Source organism: Dermacentor andersoni, chromosome 4, assembly GCF_023375885.2.
Source record: "Dermacentor andersoni chromosome 4, qqDerAnde1_hic_scaffold, whole genome shotgun sequence".
Lineage (NCBI taxonomy): Eukaryota > Metazoa > Arthropoda > Arachnida > Ixodida > Ixodidae > Dermacentor > Dermacentor andersoni.
This window is the reverse complement of record NC_092817.1, coordinates 83,033,728-83,055,554: the sequence shown is the minus strand read 5'-3', so window position 1 is coordinate 83,055,554 and position 21,827 is coordinate 83,033,728. Positions and strand designations below refer to the sequence as shown.

The following is a 21,827-nucleotide window of genomic DNA, read 5'->3' as shown; positions in this document are numbered from 1 at the left end:
TATATTTTCTCCTAAAGGGACGTCAGACTTGACGTTAAAAATAAGCCCTGATGGGCGATTCCACGTCAATCGTCCCATACGTGTCGCTCAAGCATCTGCAAGATTGTTTTAAAAAATCATTTCTATTTGCTTCTTCTCTCGGCGTAATTTCCGAGGACATTTTTGCCTAGAATTAGTTTTTGTCATGCGATGTGCTTTCTAGGTTTGAAGTACGCGAGACATTGTTCTGCAAGAAACGTAATATAAAAAGGCACTTCAGTGCCCCCCTAACGCATCACCACTTCACCTACTACAGCCACAATATTTCGTCTTCATTAGTAAAGGTCCTTACTGACAACTTCCCTCAGAAGAAGTCCCGAATTCTGACAAGAATCAACCAAATTGAAGATTTTTAAAGGCAAAAGTACTATTCGTCTTCTTATTATTTTAATTTGCATTTATGTGCTGTCCCAATGTTATACATTAGACCTTTATAAAAGTATTTACGCGCCAACGCAGTGCCATAATTACCGCACTTTCAAAAAAAAAATTTTTTTTAATTGCCTGCGGCAGATACCACAATTCTAGTCCATGAGCTGGTGTACTCGATGAGGTGGACATCACTTTTAGAATTAATTCTCAGCATGACGCCAGCTTCGAGATAATAATTCCCGAACTTTGTGGAGAAATGCATTGGCGTTCCAGTTACTTTTGCGCTTCAATGAAGAAAACGACGTTTCGTTAGAAAAGTAAGTGGAACGACAGTGCATCTTTACCGCAATTTTGACGGCGCATATCTCGTAAATGGTGTCATCCACACACTTCCTTTCGAGTGGATTTGCATTGCTAGTATTCGTGAATTGCAATACGTGCCACAATGCAATTAGTTAAGAACTTAATTAGTGATTTTCTGTTAATTAGTCGAATATGGATTTCAATTATTTTGTGCAAGTAATATTCGCCTCTTCGAGTAGACCAGCTCATGGACTAGAAACGTGCTTCCTGCCACAGGCAATTAAAAAAAAAACATATTTAAAGTGTTCGCTGAAACACCCTGTATGTGAAAAAATATGCCAGTTAAAGGTACATACATTTCGGTTTTGGTCCACTTTCGCCCACAATTCTCGCAATGAGGTACTTCTTGTAAAAAATGTGATACAAAGGGCATCATATAGGCCAGCTTATTTTCGTTCATTTCCATCATTATCTCGTTTCGAGTTTTGTTTTAGGCGAGATACGAAGTATTGAATTGGATCTCCGCGCTACTTACTCTCGACATAGTTCCGTGCTACCACTTCACCGCAAAGCACAGTGTTTGTCTCGCGTCAGGCAGTCGGCGCGCACAGTTCTGTAGTGCGACGCGACATTACTGAGGCCGTGAGGGCTCAACTGTGGTGCTCTGTTTCATTGACTATTATAATATTTTCATCGGTGTTGTGTTTTTGTCGTAGCTGCCAGTGCGTAAGGAGCTGAGAGGTCGGGCGAGAGCTTTGAGTTCGTTTCTTTTACCTTGTCCTGCCTTTTTTTTGTTGTTTTTGTTTTCTTACGTTACGATTTACACACCTGCCTGAGAAGTTTGAAAACACACATGTAGGAGCGCATGACCGAGAAACACTAAAGGGTATATCTCGGATGACCGAGAAACCATGTTTCGTGTATTTGAGCAAGTTTTCCTAGCACGCCAGGTGACAGGAATCTTTCTTTTTTTTTTTTTTTAGGAAAAATGTCTCCGGAAATCACTCTGAGGTACGTAGTAAATAGCCGTGATTTTTTAAAGCAATACCTCAGATGACCTAGCGACACGTCTGGGACACTTCGCGCGGAAATGACCCTGACATAACTGACTCACATGTGGCCCTAACAAGTTGTTCGACCTACGATGAAACAAGAACGAAAACGCGTTAACAACAATCAAAACGCGTTGCTGCATTTTGGCTGAGCACCAGTGTGCAGTAGTATATGATATGCAAAATGGAAAGCTGGGGGGGGGTGGAGTGAGCAGAGGGGGGGTGGTTGTAGTTCTGAAGACGACCCCTCCTTCACAAGAGAGCGAGACAGGCCCTACCCCCTCCCCGTATGTTCAGCATAGTTAGAATAACGCGCAGCGGGCGGGGCATTTGCTCGGAGCTTCATCACTTCTTTACTCCGGCCTTGAGCAGCGAGCAGTCGTACAGCGAAAGCGACCGGCGAAAGTCAACAAACCCACGTCGCGCGCGCGCGCAGAACGGCACCGTTTGGCTCGGAATGACCGCGCCGCTCCTCGGACCGGGTCGCACGCAGGAGAAACCGTGAAAACGGGCTTCGTAACAAAAGCGAATGGGGATGGATATACTCGGCCGGCGGCACGGTCTCGTTGGCGCTTCGGCGGCGTTGCTGTCGCGATTAATGAGTCACGCGACGAGCGCGAGCGCGCACACACACACACACAGGCAGGCGAGCTCGAACTGGAGCGGCGGCCGATGGCAGCGAGGACGGCGCGGTAATTACGGGGCGCACCGTTGCTTCTCTTGTGCCTGCGCACCGCGCGCGGAGACATTAGCCCACGGCGAGCGTGGTCATCGTCCACGCGCTTGCCCGACAAGCGTGTATATACTATGTGCGTGTGTGTGTTGTGTGTGCATATATATATATATATATATATATATATATATATATATATATGCAAGAGGAAAGTATTTGGAAGCGTGGTGCTTCGGTCCACGCGAATGCTGCGCTTCCCCTGAGTCTTTCTGCGCGCCCCGGCAAAGGAACGAGCGATAAGCGAGAGCGAACGCGCTGTTCGTACACGACGAGCTCCGGGATGTTCTGGGTGCGGTCGTTGCGCGTGGCGTGACACTTTGCGGAGCGTCCCGTGGATGAAGCCAATGTGCGAATTATCTAAGAGCCCGGCCCTCCCTTTCGTGCAGCGCGAGCGAGGCTTCGAAACGGCTATCGTTGGTGGGCGCGCGATCAATTCGTGCTCGTTTTTGTTGACACTCTTTGCTTCTCGTTTCGTACGCACGAGTGGGGAAGAGGGGGAGGGGGAGAGAAGGAACGGGCGGGAAGTCTTGCACGGCGCGCGCTTCTTCAGTGACCGGTTAGCTAGGCCACTCTCGCTGTTGATCGCGAATCCGAGATAAGCCTCGAAGCGATCAGTAGACGGCGGCCGGCCGTTTATGCGCCTTTAATCACAGCCGGCGTTGTGTGTATAGTTTAGTTCCTCCGCTCTTGTTCGACTGATAGCCCCAGTGGAGATGACAGTGAAGAAGTGCGCAGTTCTTGAGCGGGTGAGGAAGAACACGCAGTTAGGTGGTCAACAAGTGTGAGATCAATAGAAATAAGCCAGGGATAAAACCCGGAGGATGCACGTACAGCCTCCGATGACGTTTGGTGGTCCAAAGAGCGAGCGATCGTGACAGGACCGGTTTCGCGTGGCCGTACATTCAGCGGAAAAAAAGAAATCATAGCAACCATTTTTTTTTTTTGTCCCATTCTAGGATGTAGCTTTTTTTATCTTGTTCACAAAAATGCCCGCCCCCCCCCCCCCCCCCCCCAACACACACTTATTCTTCTGAAAAAACAAGTGCATGGCGCCTTTGTTTTTGTCCTGATCCGTCGCTCCTAACGGTCATGTATCTAGTGGAAAAAAAAAAAACGCACCCTCGTAATTAATCTAAGGCTTGAACGTGTGGAGGGCGAGTCGTTTTCCCATGGAGCGAGGACCAGTGCAACGCGAAGTGAGCGGCACCGCCACGACGGTAATCGCAGGACATCATCCGCGAAATTGATTCGGTGAAAAACTTAAACCGTAAATTCCATATCCAGCAAGTGGGGGCGAAAAAAAGAAGGGTACAGTCTGAACGTTTTATCTGGGGAGTTCAAACGAAAAGACAAAGAAGGGTGTGTTTCTTTCTGTAATTGAACAATTTAAAGTACAATAACTAATTCTGCGCCTGAACCAGCCCTAACAGTGCAAACACTTTGTTCAGTAAGATGTTGTCTCTGATGCTCGATGGCGACTCCGAACATGAATCCGACCCAGCCTCTCCCAGATCCCTCCTTTCTTTTTTTCGGGGCACTTAAGCCCTCTTTAATTTCTTGCGTACTGTCGTATAGCACAGTTCGAGCTATAACAGGGAGTGTGACACAGCTGCTTGGCTTTGTGTGGTTCTCCACTTGGTCCTTGCAGACGGGAAGCCGAGATCGAGATGGAGGGCCAGTTCCTGGTTCGACTCGTGTACGACGACGAGATCACCTACAGCCTCGTGCTGGCGGCGGAGAAGGTCCTCGGTCAGTCTTGAATTGAATTGAACTGAATGTCACTGTTAGCAGTACGACACGTACGCACACATATATGTATAACTGCAGACACTTCTCGTGACCCAACGGAATTGTTAATAATTGCGACTGACAGTATACAAACATTTTCTCTTTCAGTTTGTCTTTCTTTTTATGCACTTGGTAGTCTAACACGTATAATAATCCAGAAGAAGCGCATCTTAGTGTTCTTGTTTGTTTGTTTTTGCCGAGGAATTAGGATGACGTATTGCGCAATACGTACGCAAGAATGACACACAACAAAAGCGCGTCGTGTGTGCCCGTTCCCATGTGATGCCATACATTTATCCCAATTAAATATGAATTGCCAACGAGTCACCAATAGCATGCCAAACCCATACGGGTTCAACGAAGGTGCACCTTGGTGACCTGTTTCTTTATTACGTGGTAATTTCATGACATCAGCTTTGAGACAACACCGCAGCAACAAAAGCATCCATATGCACTAGTTGAGCGTTGTATGTGGAGTAATGAACTTTGTACGACCGAACACAAAGGAAGTGTACGCGACGATCAGTACGGAAGTGACTATACAGTACAGTGTAATTATGCCGCGCACTAAAGAACACTTATTGAAAGATGCAGTTGCTTGCTTGGAATTTGACAGAAGACGTGGGCAAGGAGAGTAGGTGTTTCTAGAACAGCGATTAACATATACTTACCATACTCTTGTTTCAACGCACTGTTTTGAAAAAGGAATGAGGATTTGGACGAAACTCTTTGGGATGGGTAATCGCCCGTTGCCCTGATAGCAGAATAATCAAACTCTTTTGGTCTGAAATGGCACGCCATGTGTTGCATACCTGTAGTACTGCATGCTTAGCAATTATATTGAACTATTCTACACGCAAAATCACTTAAAAAAAGGTATCAGACCAAAGTAGCAATAAAGGGGTTGTTTCAGCAGATCTCTTTTTTTCCATGACCGGAGCTTATGACGAAAAAGTCGCATGGAAAGACGGGTCCTAGAGGTCACCACGCTGATCGCTTCAGCAGGGATCGTTTCAGTAATATTCACCTATAGGTGATAATTAAGCGGAAGTGAAAGACTCCACCCTAACTCAGGCATGTGACTTGTTCGGAAGTTTGCAAAACATGCCCTGAAGAATTGAAGTACATGCACTGCGACGATATGTGACACATGCCATATCCTGAAAATTTGAAGAGTACTACACACTCGAAGCGAAGAAAAATACCCAAGTTGGGCGAAAAAAAATATACTAAACATTGTTTCATTATTCTACACATTCACTGCCTATTAATATTATTATTACTATTTTTCTTAATTCGTAGACTTTGATTTGCAGTTAGGCCCTGAACAGGCGCGCCGCTCTATAGTTAGATAGGATGACCTGAGCCACAAAATGAAATATTCGTGAAGTATATTTCTGAAATATCCATATAACTACGGCATTTCTCGGGCGCTACACGTGGATGAAAAAAAATCTATTTGTTCATAAGAGTGTTCTTCGTTTGTCCCCTTGTATGTATGGCTATGCCATATTGTCGTATTTTGTTCGCATTGTTGCTTTGATGTAACGCCGCTCCGTTGCTTTCGTAGTACTGTTGGGATGTCACTGTGTAAGCAGTAACTGTGCTTCTACTCGTTGTTTTACGCAAACGATGTATACACGTATGCAAAGGCATATGTGTAACTATATATACCATCTGATCATGGGACACGGAGCATGTAGTCGGCGCTCAGCTCTGTTTCCCAACACCTCCTTCTTCTCCCATGTCAACGAAAGCAAAAAAAATAAAAGAAAAATAATATCAAACCCCATTTTCGTGGCGCCTTCGGCCGCAGGCATACCGGCTGACGAGATCCTGGAGATGTTCGGGCGCATGTTCTTCGACTTCTGCCAGGAGTCCGGCTACGACAAGATCCTGCAGGTGCTGGGCGCCACTCCCAGGGACTTCCTGCAGAACCTGGACGCCCTGCACGACCACCTGGCCACCATCTACCCGGGCATGCGCGCCCCTTCCTTCCGCTGCACCGAGAGGCCCGGCGACGGGGCGCTGCTCCTGCACTACTACTCCGAGCGGGAGGGACTCGAACCCATCGTCATCGGCATCGTCAAGGTGCGCTCGCGTACGCTGTGCTGCTGCGCAGTGTCGGTCCGAGCTTTGCACGAAGTCTCTGCAGACGACGCGACACATCCCGTCGCGATGTTATTCGCACTGGTCTCTCAACACGAACGCCGGTCTTAGGTGTCTTTTTTCTTTTTTTTGCCCCACAGCAATGAAAACAACAGCTTCTGCGTATTTGGAAAGTACAGGAAAACGAAGGCATAGCGCAGTGTCTGTGTGTTCGTGCGCTCTTCTTGCTGCCTCGTCTTGTTCACGCTACACTATTCCACGGTGGCATTTCCAAACAGACCGCATTGCAACACGGTGGCCCCTGCGTACGCCTCGTCAGTGAATATTCGTTTTCTTGTTATCTTTGTAAAGTCCTTCTTCGTATGCGAAGATATCGGTTCCTAATCAAGCTGATGTTAAAGCGAGTGACTGTATGACGAGTCAATGCAAAAAGGAACGAAAAAAATTTTTGGAGTATGACAATACAAATGATCGAACCAATTTGTTCCTATACAGGTTACATTGGTCCAGATAGTCAACGTGGTCTCTTAAATCACATACACCTCGCTTTGCCTCTGCATGAAACTCAGGTCTGTTGAGTCTAAAGCAAACCTGCCATAAAAGCCGCGCCGAGTTCACATGCGTGTTCGCATTGCGCCCATGCAGTGGAGCGGAATGACCTTCAACGTCAGCTCCTCTGAGATTTTCTTCCGAATAAACTCGATCTCCTCCTCCTATAGCTCACCCCGATTCCATTCCGAGGGTCTTGTTCATAGCGATGCATATAACGAGCGAATAACGTGGAAAACTATATATGCGCGCCTTCGCGAACTTGCTAAGTTTTGCCCACAATCTATACCGTCCGGTAAATGTATTTCCATTTACCGGACACGAGAAAACATTTGGTCTCCGCAACAGCCCCCCACAATCTGAATACTCCGCAACAACGGGACCCGTCCGTATTTCACTCTGCGCAGATTGGCCGCGTTGTGATCCGCTCTTGCACGGGCGAGTATAGGGGTCGTTGCCTGCCTGACAACACACAGAGGGTATACAGTTGTCTGGTTTCGCCGCTTGCCTTACTTCAGCGACGGGCTGCAGGGCAGGGCAGAGCAACAACCACTCAGGCCCACTTCGTCTTCATTTTTCTGTCCCCCGAAATGAGACTCGATACCGAGCGGCCTTTCCTTCGCTGGCGCTTCAAACGCGAAAGTGGCACCCGTTTCTATATTCGAGGCTTGCAAACATCATTTCTCTAGGCGGCGGCTGCTGCTGCTGCCGCTTCTCCAGCGGTCCCGGTACACTGAACCAGTTTCGCACGCAGCGCCCTCCGAAGGTTCGTGAAAAGAAAAAAAATGAACAAGCAATGACCGCGACTTCCCCTTCGCTGCGTGGCTTTCGGACGCGTCCAACGGCACTGTGGACACACGCTCACGCACACATGCTCGCACTCTTACCGCGGAACTTGGGAGGATATTGCATCGCCAGCTCAATTTTCTTTTGCCAGACTCACTCGGTTTTGCTGTAGCGGCAACAGCAGAAGCAGTACGTTGTACGTCGTTGTAGTGGCTCTGGCACATCGACGCTCTCGCACGAGCGCACAGGGAAAGGGGCCGGGGGGGGGGGGGGGGGGGGGGGCAGAGGCTCAATGAAAGCAGGAGAGGTTGCCTGGCCGTAGGATTAGCATGTTGCCCTAATAGAAGGCGGTGGTAAATCAAATGAGACACACAGGACATACTACACTTAACATACAGACATGACACGCACGTATGCACCACATCTGCAGATATAAAGTATCTCGTTGCGACCAGTGTCTCCTAAAGCCCCTCCATCCACGCGCCAGTGCCGATCGGCGAAAACGTGTGTGGAGGAGCTTTAGTAGTGTTCCCACTGAAAAGCTAAAAGCGCCTTCGTAACGTGGGACGTAGGAGCTGCACTATAGTACATTGTCCAAGTACATGTTCAAGGTGCGAACCCTGAGGCAGGGTTAGTGCGGTAGTTATGACGATCCTTTAGAATGCGAAGTGGCTGTAACTGCAGATTAAGTGTGCTATGTCCCCTCATATTTACATTGCACGCAGGGCACAATGCCAAATCTACTGGCTTAGCTTTCCACAAGTAGTATCTTGCATGGCCAAAGTTCAGGGCGAATCCGGTGCAGAAACGTGTTTGTCAAGCGATAGCACGGTTTTTCTCGCTTTGGGAAAGGACACAGACGCTGTTCGGCGACAACACACAGACGCTGCTCGGCACGGCAGCAGCAGCGAGTGAACTGACCTTCATGCGTCTCGCTTCAACGCGAACTAAGCGTCGAGAGCACAACGCATACGAAGCTATACCAGCACTCGGCGCTTTGTGCACATCGCAGATCGCTTTCAAGATATGGGCGCCCACGTGGCGTATGCGCTGCAGTCGCCGGTAGTAGCAGGCTAAGTCCCAGTTTGACCTCGGCTCAACTTGAAGGTCAGATTTACGGAACCAGGCGTTTTCTGGGTTTGCACTTGGGGTATAATATAGCTATCGCTCTAAAATGTACGATGACGCCTGTCAAAGTGCACACGTATGGCATGCGAAAATCATGCATTGGGTCCCAAGCGCGATAAGTGTTCTAGATCGGTTCAGATGGCGCACTGTGAGAGCCACGCAAAACACACAGTTGAATCTCGGCAATAGTTCTCCGGTGTCTGTATGAGCGTACACAGACACCGAACGCGTAGCTCATACAGACACCTGCCGGACGCTGAGCCGTGTTTGTTAGAGATTCCAGTGCTGTTTTCCCAGTTTGGAGGTGTGACAAATATGAGCGCTGTGTCCTGTTGTTCCTCACTCTGTCCCCATTTGTGTGCGCTGCTAATCCTTTAAGATGCTTTACCAACTAGCCCACCGAGCCATCCATGAGGATTAAGCTTGGCAAACTTTTGCGTCGTTGAATTGTCGTTCAGCTACAGTCGGCCTGTTGAAATTCGGAGAGGTGTCTTTTGTAAACAACAACGACGACGACAACAACAACTACGACAAGAACAACAACAGTGATAATAATAATAATAATAATAATAATAATAATAATAATAATAATAATAATAATAATAATAATAATAATAATAATAATAGCAAGAAAAGTAACGAGCGTTATTTAGCGATGAGAAAAGTCTGAAACGCTGTGGAGGTGCAATTGTTGCAGACATGTTAAATATATTGAATTTTTCCTAGGATACCGAGTGTGCTCCTAGTAAGTCTTAAGAATTTGCCTCCACAAAATAAGTGCCAGCTATTTTGCCACCTGACAATACGCAGTCGCTTTCGTGCACGTGTTATTCAGAAGTGCTGATGCCATGCTTGGAAGCTGCAGGTACACCGACAGTCTACAGATGATACATACGCCGCTTCAGAGGTGGCACGAACGCCAACCTACTGCTATGCAGTATACCACGAGGCAATCTATATGCACAAAAGGTCTGCAAAGCCGACTCGCGAAGTCTGAAAAGGTAGGAGAACGATTTATATAACCTGCGCTGGCAGATGTCCCAGACATAATTCAACAGATTACAATGTAACTAAAGAGATGCGAAGAACAAATTATACATACAAGGTATTCCACGTAACTTGAGCCAAACTTTAAAAATATGCAAATGCCACGTAAAAAATTATGGGGTTTTACGTGCCAAAACCACTTTCTGATTATGAGGCACGCCGTAGTGGAGGACTCCGGAAACTGTGACCACCTGGAGTTCTTTAACGTGCACTTAAATCTAAGTACACAGGTGTTTTCGCCCCCATCGAAATGCGGCCGCCGTGGCCGGGATTCGATTCCGCGACCTCGTGCTCAGCAGCCCAACACCATAGCCACCGAGCAACCACGGCGGGTAAATAGCTAGACTGAACCAAGGTAATGTTATTTGCCGTCGCTTGGAGACACTCCGATTATATTTTTTTTATTCTGCCTAATTACATTTGTAGTCTTGATCAATTAATCAACTTTTCAAATGTTATAATTAGATAATCATAACATTCGCGGGCTTCTTTCATGCTTGGAAAAACACTTTTATGTAGCATGTATTCAGAAACAGAAAGCTATATCAGGTGTTTTTCAAGTTGCTCTACAATTGTCTCATTGACACTTTACATCTAACTATAATATTTGAGAAGGTGATTAATTAATTAAGACTAATTATGTAAGTAGGCGGAATGCAAAATATAATCGGAGTATCGCCAAGCGACGGCAAATAATATTGCACTGGTTCGGTCAAGCTACGTGGCTTTCCCATATTTTTAAAGTTTGGCTCAACTTAAACGAAACGTCCTGTATAGGTGCAAAGAACAGGCGCGCATTCAAATCACGGTTCGCGTGAGTCCGCACTGCAAACAAATGCCTGCGCTTCTACTGATCTTTTGCGAATGTCACTTCTTCCTTTCTTTCTTTCCTTCTTTCTTTCTTTCTTTCTCACCATAACGAGCACTTGTATCCATTTCTCGGGCCCGCTTTTTCCACGCCCCATCTTTCAAGGTGAAACATGCTTTCCCCCTTTCTTTCCTTCCTTACTTATCCCGTTCTTTCTTCCCTTCTTTCCTTCTATCTTTTTCTCTCGCTTTCGAAACAGGATTGTAGCCGTTTCTCTATAGCGATATTCGCTGGCCTTTTGCCATTGCCTCCCGCTCGCATTACGTACCACTACGTACCGCGGAAGCGTTATAAGCGAGCGAGAGACCGTGCGCTCCTTAACTTGCTCGCAGGCATTAGGCTGGCTGCGCGCATATTTTTGGACAATGCGACGGCGCGATGGCGGGGGCAACACGTATTTAACCCGCTGTCATAGCCAAATGATCCGGCCTCTCTGAATTGCCTACACGGTCCCTATTCAAACTTGCCTCCGCGCGCCCGCGCAAATGTTTCGTTCAACGGTTCGCTGACCCCCGAGGTACACAGCGCGGTAACTCTGTTGAACGAACGTCAAAGCAGTCGCACAAACAAATAAAAAGAAATAAATAAAATAATGCGTTCCTTTCTTTCTTTTTTTTTTTTCGAGGTTACACGGGTATTTGCGGTCGTCATTCGAACTGGAGGTTGCTTTCCTTTGCTTTTTTTTTTAAATCATTATCTTCTTGCGTGGCTGTTGACCCTGTGGCTGCGCGGAAGGTCGCTGCTTGTGATTTGAGCGAACTTCCCCGTTGACAGAAGTGACACGCTCGAAACACTGTGATGGTGAACGTCGTGCTCGTTTTATTCGGGACGAGGATTTCAACTTAACAGGTGAACAAGAAAGAGGAAGATGTCGACATGTGCAAGGCTGGTGAGAGAGGGGGCCTAATTCGTCATGTCTGTTGAGCGACATTTTTTTTTTTTTTTTTTTTTGTTTCTCTTGTTGCCTTCGCGGCAATAAAAAGGGCTGAAGCTGGCTTCAACCCATTTATGAAAACGCGGAACCAGAGTCCAGTGTCAGTATTTCAACGTATTCAATGCGCTAAGTTTCAGTATACGGGTGGCCATTGATTGGAGTGATATTGGCAAGAAGTGCAATGTCACGAAAATGAAGCGGCACTGCCATCAATTTTCGTGCAGGCAAAAAAAAAAAAAAAAAGACATATACCCCTTTTTGCGAAACCATATTGTTGCGAATATACTGGAAGACAGCACTAAGTTTCAAAAGTTACTTGGCAAAGGTTATTGTTCAAAGCGGTGAACAGAGAATAAAAAAGAAAAAAAAGGCCCACCTGGTTAACAGTGTTTTCTTTTTCCTTCAGTATCCCTGTTGGTTAACACACATGAAGCTTGTCTACAAGAATGAGCTGCTGTTTAGTCAAATTGAGTCATTCGAAGTATCTCGACAAAGAAAAAAAGGAAGAAAAGCAGCATATGAAATATATGCGTGGTGAGTTGCAAACGAGGGCAAAACAATAAGCAACAGGACACACTTATTTCTCGTCCGCGGCGCGCTATGTCCAGAGTTGTGAATCATCAACAAGGCTGAATTTACGCTTAAGTGAAGCTTATGAAACTCTCATTGAATGTTCGTGTGTGGACACACTTCTAAATAGTGAAATGATCTTTATACTCCTAAACTATAAAATGAAGTGAGGGTCCAAACGGGAATTACCAATTACCATTTTATTACACCAGAAAGGTTACAGACGTCGCAGTTTTTTTTATTCATTACTCGAAACGAGAGCAGGATCTGTGATTGACGACCGACCAACCTACCGATCGAACGATAAATCGATCGCGTGCTCAGGCCGTGGCGAGCAAGCTGCACCACACCGAGGTGCAAGTGGAGCAGCTCCAGGGCAAGGAGGACGGGCTGGACCACGTGCAGTTCGCCATCCGGGAGACGGGTCAGCGGCCGCGCACGCCGGAGCCCGAGCTCGAGGACTTCCTGGACGCCGAGTCGCTGCAGGAGAAGAAGATCAGTCCGGCCACGTTCTGCCGCGCCTTTCCCTTCCATGTCATGTTCGACCGGAACCTGAACGTCGTGCAGGCCGGCACCTCGGTCACTCGAGTGCTGCCCACGCTCGCCCAGGTGGGTGTACCGATCACCTCGTCGATGATTATAGAGAGTGTTAGATTATAGGAGACGCAAGCGTTTGGAGCCCCCTAATCTAAAACTCTCGTTAAGTTCTCATCGCCATCGCTGTTGTTAACAGGCTTATCATACGACAACAACTGCGCTGGTAGAAAAGCCTTCGCAAAAGATATACAATCTTCTATTTCCTGCCTACAAATTTGAGGGACTGAGCCGTACTCCCTAAAAGGTTGCGGAATATGGTGCATCTTCCTTACCGCAATCGCACACTTCCTCTCTCTCTCTCTCTCTCTGCCTGAAAACTGCAGCAGATATGCGGGGGCTTATATAGATCCAAACAACACATTGTTTTACAGGAAGATGATTACCCAGTGGTCGAATAAGCGATGCATCAAGCTGAAGCCAGCGTTCGACAAGGATACTTGTTTTGGTGAAGACCTTTGTGAAGGTCTCGCCCGGGCACATTCTCGGAGGCTACCGTAATCACAAAGTGGTGTGCAAGTAGCACGTGGCTGGCGACACAACGACTATAGCATGACAGCCTCGTTGATTCTGAAAACTCGCGAACGCCATCAGAGAGAAAAGAATGAGAAGCAAACATAAGGGTCGAGCCTCATTATCTGCCCTACATTTGGAGAAAGAGGAAATGTACGAAAAAGCTGAAAGTTGCGACGAAAAGGAAAGATGTCGCGCGAAGTCTGTGCTTGTATTCCAGTCACCGCCGTACATTCGTCCGAAGAGCGGAACTGTTCCTTTACGTTATGGAGTCAAGCAACGAGCGGACATTTTTGTGACGTTGCAATATGCATAAATAGGAGCTATAGGAGGCGCTCTGCATGAGGAACGGCCAAGGTGCTGTGGGCGCGCCGCTTGATATACTATACAGACGCACGCCGGGGTCTGCTCTCTCTCTCTCGCAGGAGAACAGCCGCATCTCGGACTTCATGGAGCTCGTGCGACCTCACATGGAGCTGACCTTCGACAACATCCTGGCGCACATAAACACGGTGTACGTGCTTCGCACGCGCGCCACAGCGGGCCAGACCGGCGAGCGCGCAACGCGCATGCGCCTCAAGGGCCAGATGCTGTACGTGCCCGAGACGGAGCTCATGCTGTTCCTGTGCTCTCCGAGCGTCCTCAACCTGGACGACTTGAACCGGAGGGGCCTCTACCTCAGCGACATACCGCTGCACGACGCCACGCGCGACCTGGTGCTCCTCTCCGAGCAGTTCGAGGCCGAGTACAAGCTGACCAAGAACCTCGAGATACTCACCGACAAGCTCCAGCAGACGTACCGGGAGCTCGAGGACGAGAAGAAAAAGACCGACAGGTGAGCTCCGGCTGTGGGGTCTGCGCCCCGTAGTGAAACAATGAGAGGTCTGTACAGCGCTCAGTGAAGAGGGTGAACCTGCGTATGCATGCTGCGTATTGTAAACAGCGCGGTCTGGCACATACAGGACAGAACAGGAAAACGTCCGTTGCGTATTCGACCTTTGCCTTTTCTGCCCTGAATACCAAAAGGCATTACAGTCGAGCGGCTTTATGACGAAGTACTTGGGGCCTCCAATATTATTCGCTATACAGGTCAGTTCGTTGTAAAGGTCGCGGACCACACAGCTTACTAAAGTACCGGGACATAATTATTCCTTCTTTATACAGATAATTTCGTTGTACAGGTCTTCGTTGTAGCGGTGCGCGAATGTATAGCGCGAATAGTGCGCTGAATGTGCGCGAATGTAGAAGAAAGGCGTAGTGCCGCGCAACACGGGCTTCGCTTTTGCGGCGACGATGGTTACGAGATGGCACCAGAGTAGCGCGCGTCGTCTGTTCACCAAAGCACTGCATAAGTGGAGGTCCGTCTGCGGCGCTTGCTGTGGATCTCGCCCACGCGTCACCCACGCGCCGCTTGTCAGCAGCATGTCATGCGAACAGCGAGGCTAACATCTGCAGCAGATCATTAAAGCAAGTTTGTGTATCTCTCTGTCTCAAGTTCTCAAATTTCATTTGACGTATACAGGCTGAATTTAACACCGACACACACGCGACCTAACTGTATGCACGGGGAGGGCCACAACCTTGAGCACTGTTGCCACAACATCTTTGTTTCCTCTCGCAGGCTCCTGTACTCCATCCTGCCGCCGTCGGTCGCCAACGAGCTCCGCCACCACCGGCCCGTGGCTGCCAAGAAGTACGACTGCGTCACCATACTATTCAGCGGCATTGTCGGCTTCAGCGCGTACTGCGCCCAGCACTCAGACTCCAAGGGGGCCATGAAGATAGTCAAGCTGCTCAACGACATTTACACGACCTTCGACGTGCTCACCGATCCCAAGAAGAACCCGAACGTGTACAAGGTGCCAAATTGATTTGCGCAACTATATATACCCGCCGCGGTGTGTATATATCTTACAATATGATGGCGTTGCGCTGCTGAGTTCGAGACTGCGGGTTCGACCCCGGCCGCTGCTGCGGCCGCATTTCGATGGGGTGATATGCAAAACAACGTTCGTGTACTTAGATTTATTGGGCAAGCTAAAGACGCCCAAGTGGTCAAAATTAATTTGGAGCCTCGCACTATACGGCGTGCCTCATAATTCGGTGGTGGCTTTGGCGCATAAAATCCTAGAATATAATTGATTCGCACAACTCTCGTGTGCTCATTCGCGTAACTTCGCGCCATGCACCCCCCCCCCCTTTTTTTTTTACCTTGGGCAATTTTTTTATTGCGCAGAGCATACAGGGTGTTATGTTTAAAAATAACCGCGTTTTTTAAATAAATGGACGGTTCTTCGGAGATCTGCCGTCAGTGGTGGCGACCACGGGGTGACGGGTTGATTAGGAGTGATTCGCCGCTAATTGAGAAGAATACATTAATTACTTCTTAAACAATTAGTTTATTCAGAGGGCGGCTCATCGTATTTTGTAGATTGAAGCGAGATCTGCGTACAAGCCATATCATCTTTAGGACCTGGAAAAATGCGATTACCCGCGGAGCTGTGGCCCGACGAATTTTGGCTATCAGGGCGTACGCAACCGAAACTGGAAGGCTGGAGCCAACGCAAAGCCGCGCCCCTCTAGGCAACGTTCTGATTGCGCCACCCAGCAGCGGGTGATTGAATTTTGCCAGATCCAAAATTTGATATAGCTTCTACGGAGAGCCCGTTTCAACTTCCCAATTACGACAAGCACGCTGAAAGAAACAATTGAAAAGTTAATTTATGGATTTTTGTTAATCAGCGACTAATATCCCATACCACATTTCACCTCGAGGTCGTCATCCACTGACGGTATGCCTCCGAAGGAACCGTCCTTTTGTTTCAAAACTGCTATTTTTATATATTACCTAAATTCTTCGTAGATACACCCGGTATAACGCAATTACCTTCCGTCGGATTACCTGAAGAGGCGCGTATGACTTGCACACAAAAAAAAATCGTAATACCCAAGTAGCTAACCAAATATGTTCACTAATTAACTTTTTTTTATAGGATACGCGTTGAAAGATTGTCATTGAATCTAGGCAGTATAGGGGAGCCATGTGTATCCTAAGTAGCAACACTTCCGAGATTCGTGTTGCAGTCAGAACTGCAGTTTCCAGAAAGCCTTCCTCTGGCATTTCGGTATGATGTCAACTGCAACCTCAACGCACTTCCCAAGCATCGAAACATTTGGTACGAAAACATGCGTCGAAATTTCGTTATTCATTCGGGTCATTATAGAAGAACACACTGTACCAGTTTTTTTACACCTGAGGTTCGCATGCTTCCAATCTCCTGAATAGGGAATGTACTTTGCAGGAAAAGGCATTCAAGCTTACGTTTGCAAGGCTATGTTGTGCGACGAGCAAGCTATAGTGTGCACGCGAGAACACCAACACACGTCCTGCGCTCCCACAGATCGCATAATCCTTGACGATGGTGGCGGGAAGCCAACGCTTCCTCGTGTGCACAGGATTGTTTGCATTACGCAAAAGCTTTATTACTATATACGCTACATCCTCAATGTTTCTTTTTTTCTTATTTGTAACAAGAGCAAACGATGAATGAAACTATTGTGTTCCGTGCACGCAGGTGGAGACTATCGGTGACAAGTACATGGCAGTGAGCGGTCTGCCGGAGCCCTGTGAGAGCCACGCGCGATGCATCGGCCGCCTGGCGCTCGACATCATGGACCTCTGCAAGCAGGTCAAGATGAACGACGACCAGAGCGTGGTAAGCACTTGACGGCGCGGCTGATAACGTTGCCTCGTGGCGTGCCGTGTTCACGAGGAATGCGCCATCGCCGGTCGAGTTTTTTTCTTGAGTCCCTAGACGTTAACGTTTACGTAGAACCACGCATTCTTTGCCAATTCTGGCATATCTTCTTTTCCTTGTAGCCAGCTGCACAAACATTAACGGTTACGTATGGGACGACCCCGTGAGCCATTTCTCGTTCGATTTGATCAGCGCTGGGACTTGCTGTCGTGCGTGTTGCGCAGCAAGTGACGATCGGCATCCACTCCGGGGAGGTGGTGACTGGAGTGATCGGGAAGCGGATGCCGCGCTACTGCCTCTTCGGCAACACCGTCAACCTGACCAGCCGGACGGAGACCACGGGAGAAAAGGGGCGCATCAACGTCTCCGAAGACGCATACCGGTACGCACACAAATGCGCCGCCTTTGCGCTATCTCGAGGATGTTCTTTGAACCTGCGGTCTATATAGTTTAACCTGCATGTTCACAAACTTGCTGCGGCTTAGTGTTCCAGATACCCTGTCAAAGCTCTTCTATTTCATCGAATAGAGTAGTGTTGCTGTGTACAAAGGCACTGGAACTTGAGTGTGGTGGATATGGTGCTGTCACTCTGCCGAATTAGTAAGAACTCTTCCATAACGTGAGCTTCCATGCGATGAGACGTTGCTTGAGAACACCATTTCGCTGAATTGCCATCGATTAGACGCTAAAAGTGCCTCATAATAGCACCGTATCCTCGGAACTTCAGCATGTACTTAAGGTAAAGCGTAGTACTAGAACTTAGAGACGAAGTATACTTCGCTTCCAAGTTATCAAAGTAAACCGAGTCACTGAGTTTCCCTGAGTAATTGTCGTTTTGCTAACATGGAATATAGCCAAAGTCGCTGCTTATATACCAACACTGGAAGTGCCTGTATACGCCAAGATGGAACGGCCTGGCACTATAACAGGGGTATTAGGCACGTCCGTAGACAGCAATAACAATTAGGGAACGTCGACAACTTTTGGCAACTCCTTTGCGTGGGTGTAATTGGTGTAAATGCTTACTCCATATTTGTCTCCAATTTCTTGTGCTTCCTTATTGGAGAGCGTTCACTTCGATGGGGTGCATGCAGAGTAGACATACTCCCTCAGGAGAGTATAAGATGCACTAGAGAATGAAGTTCAAGGATTTACTGCCGCTCACGAACGACTGCAAATCAACTCCTATGCATAGGAGTTGCTAGCACTTCATTGTTTTCCAGAGTGTATACTATAGCGGCGTCGTCGTCGAACCCCAGGCGCTTCAGCCCTATTAAGGGAGTAGAAACTCTACCAAGTCTACCTCAAGTAGACAGGTCTTGGCAGTCGTGTGTAGACTCGGTGCGAACCTGCAAATGTGCGCGAAACTGTGCTCTATCACGAAGGCTGGGAAATCAGATATATCAATTTGATGCTAAAGTAGGGTATCCAAATGCGGGACCTCACAATCATCGGCATTCTCGTGATGTCATGACACAGAGCAAGATTTGCTGGCGTTATGTTGCCATAAGGCTCATAAGTTGCTCATAAAAAAATAATAATATTAATGCTACGCACACTTTTGTCTGGTTACGCTCGCGTGTTGAAACCGCGGCCATCACAAGCGTATATATATGATGTTATGATGACGCGTCTACTTCTTTGGTACCGAAACTAAAAATGGTTCATGGAAACAAGTAGCATAATAAATTGTTTTGGGGCGCCATGATGCTTGTACGTACTTTTTCGCGAAGTCTAGATGGCCTGAACCTTCATCTGAAACAAGGTTACTGCTTCTAATAATAATGCAATTAGAGATGACAAATATAATGTCAGCATTCCTTTAATAGCCCACATATGGCCCGTTCCACGCGCAGGTGTCTGCAGCAACCACAGAACGAGGACCCGACGTTCAAGTTCGACTACCGGGGACCCGTCACGATGAAGGGCAAGAAGGAGCCGATGAAGGTCTGGTTTCTCTCCAGGAACCTCGACGCCAAGCCAGCCGCGTAACACGGGTGTCATCGCCCGCCGTGGGACCACGCGCGGGACCACGCAGTGCCGGAGAACGACGCATTCGGACGCCACGCCGCAGCAGATGTCGCGCGATGCGTCTCCCGAAGTGACTGTCGCGAAGCGAACAGCTGGAACCAAGGAGGCTAAAGAAAAACTTCAACCTCCTTGGCTGGAACCGACAAATTTTCCCTCTGTTGCATGTTTGCAGCCGTAGATTCGATATGCCGCGCGCGGGCTCCCTTTTATTCAAATGCTGCCGTCATGTGGCATATTACCAGCGCAAACAATGGACACGGAACACAATGTATAGATATAAGACTTCTCAGTTATGCTTCGCGTCCGTAATTTGCGCTGGCACTGATAAGTCACGTAATTCGAGCGAGTGTAACTATAGCCCAGCTTTGTGCGCTAAGTCCAGAGCTGCATTCGTTGTTGTTGGTCAGTGTTCTGGCAAAGAGCTTGTCTTATTTTGTATATGTGTGCCATCGATGGAATACCGCCTCAGCGAAAGCACATTTCGTGGCCTATATCAAATGTCCAGATTCCTTTTTTTTATGTTGTTCTCTAAATTGGCTTGCACATGGCTGACATAGTTTACAGCATATCTTTTTTTAAGCCCTTAACGTTTCCCTTCCCGTCGCATCAAGTGAAGGCTCTATGCGCTTCTCTTTGGTAAAGGACGGCAAAGCAGCGGCTGTCTGGCTTTCGCAGCTTGACTGGTTGCAACGACAGCAATATACTAGCCAAGAATATGTATATTGTTAACCTACAAAAATAACCAACAGTCCCGTCCTGCTTAAGCATCCGACCAATACCGTTCGTCTATTGTGATGTGTGGTTTCTGTGATGTGTGCAAACTCACAATGAAGCTTTATTTTGAATTTTCTTGCATCCATACACAAGTCTGAAATCACGATTTTGTCTTTAAAGGCGAGAGAGAAGGCGGTGTCAATCTGTCATATTGTATTAATTGTTACAAAAGAAAAAAAATGAAAGGGTGTCCACAGTGGAGGATAATTTCTTGTAAAGGGAGGTTCGTCTTCTATCCGTTTGAACGGCGAAGGTATGCATACGTTTTGTATCTGAAACAAATATAGCGGATTACTTTTGCTCGTTCCGAACAGCTCTCTGAGATAGACATAGCATCTTAGTCAGTGCGAGCGAGACAAATGGTCGACACTTGATGGAGTCATCACGGCTGCTATTAAAATTTCGAGGCGTCGGTTCACGCATTGCATTCTCGTAAAAAAAAGGGTATATATATATATATATATATATATATATATATATATATATATATATATATATATATATATAATATGGTGTACGCCGTTCTGCTAGGCTGGTGTGGATTCCCTACGTTCATTGGAGAAGGGAAAACATATCTGCATTGCGGGGTAGACTGCGAATTCGTTCGACACTCTCTCAATGGGCTATTCGGGCTTGTCTGCGGCATACGGTTGTTTGTAGCTCGAGTCTTATATTTGGCAAAGACTGACAAATGCTTGATCGCGCCGCTATCATACATTGAAGTCGTCTGCAGCGAGACAATAAAGTATATGCAACAAATTCTTATTTTTTGCGGAATCTTGGAACACAAGAAACTCCACTGATTGGTTTCTAATTGGTCTGTTTGCTTCTTTTTTTTATTCCTTTTTTTGTGTGTGGATTTGTTGAGTCTGTTGAAATAAAAGTGGCGAGCCACCATGTTATTCTCGTCGTTGGAAGTTCAAAGAGCCGCATGAACCGTCGTGACAAAAGTTGAGAATATCGGTCACTTACGACACGCTCCCTGCTGGGGACCTGCGAACTGGAGCTTCATGCTGTATATAGAAGTACTTAAGAAAGAAAGAGCCTGCCTTCTTGTGCCATGCTCCACATCTGTGTGCTGTTGGCATTTCGTTTCATTTGCTGCACTTGCACGCCGCATATCTAATTTAACGGACATTAGCAGGCTTTACATAAAGAAAACACCCGATTTCCTCTGTGTGCACATTCATTTTGTAAGATTACCGCACAGCCACTCAGAACTGTACATACACTTGAATGACAAGAAAATAAAATGTTGACAAACTAACGTGGTTGTGTTCTGAAAATGTTTCAATGGTCAGCAGTCGTTGAAAAAAAAATTGCCAAAGTGTGTTTAATGAAGTGTCAATAAAAACAAAATGAAACCAGTAAGGAAGAAAGCAGTGGTAATTAGATAGTTCCTTCTTTCATTCGCGTGGGTTGCCACGTGGCATAATGTAAAAAGAAAAATACACATGTGTAAGCATATAAGCATATTTTACGCAGATACTGTTCTAACGGTCTTGCTTTCTTGTCCCGTTCCTTCAGCTGTTTTGTTTTTTTAGAATAGTGCCCCACCAACGTAGAGGAGAAAGAGAGAGAAAAAAAAAAAAGAAGTGAAGCCCTTATCTGTCATTTGAAAACAATAACCTTGAAAAAGTAAGTGACTTTAGCCCTAGAACAATCCTATTATGGACAGCTGAAATACACAAGAACGAGAAATCAAACGAAACTCAGAAAAGCGTTCTGGAATTCAAATGACGCGCCACATTGATGGCACTGTTCTACTATATGCGCTCGTGCTAATTTAGGATTTTAACATTATAAAATTACTCTAAAGTACACGAGCAATAATGTGTATAGTTATCACTATGTAGTTTTTATGTAAATATTATTGTTA

The 21,827-nt window shown here is 47.0% G+C and overlaps 1 protein-coding gene across 1 annotated transcript in view; it reads left to right on the top strand.

Moving 5' to 3' along the window:
* Gycbeta100B (guanylate cyclase soluble subunit beta-1-like) overlaps positions 1 to 21,215 on the top strand; it is a 39,678-nt gene extending 18,463 nt beyond the window's left edge. The window contains exons 3-10 of the mRNA XM_050183333.3: positions 4,148 to 4,248; positions 6,104 to 6,378; positions 12,603 to 12,887; positions 13,811 to 14,220; positions 15,007 to 15,244; positions 16,961 to 17,101; positions 17,368 to 17,525; positions 19,000 to 21,215. Of these exons, the coding sequence (XP_050039290.1) occupies positions 4,148 to 4,248; positions 6,104 to 6,378; positions 12,603 to 12,887; positions 13,811 to 14,220; positions 15,007 to 15,244; positions 16,961 to 17,101; positions 17,368 to 17,525; positions 19,000 to 19,135 (1,744 nt within the window). The 3' untranslated portion in view covers positions 19,136 to 21,215. The remainder of the gene's footprint in view (positions 1 to 4,147; positions 4,249 to 6,103; positions 6,379 to 12,602; positions 12,888 to 13,810; positions 14,221 to 15,006; positions 15,245 to 16,960; positions 17,102 to 17,367; positions 17,526 to 18,999) is intronic.
* Positions 21,216 to 21,827: the final 612 nt, after the last annotated feature.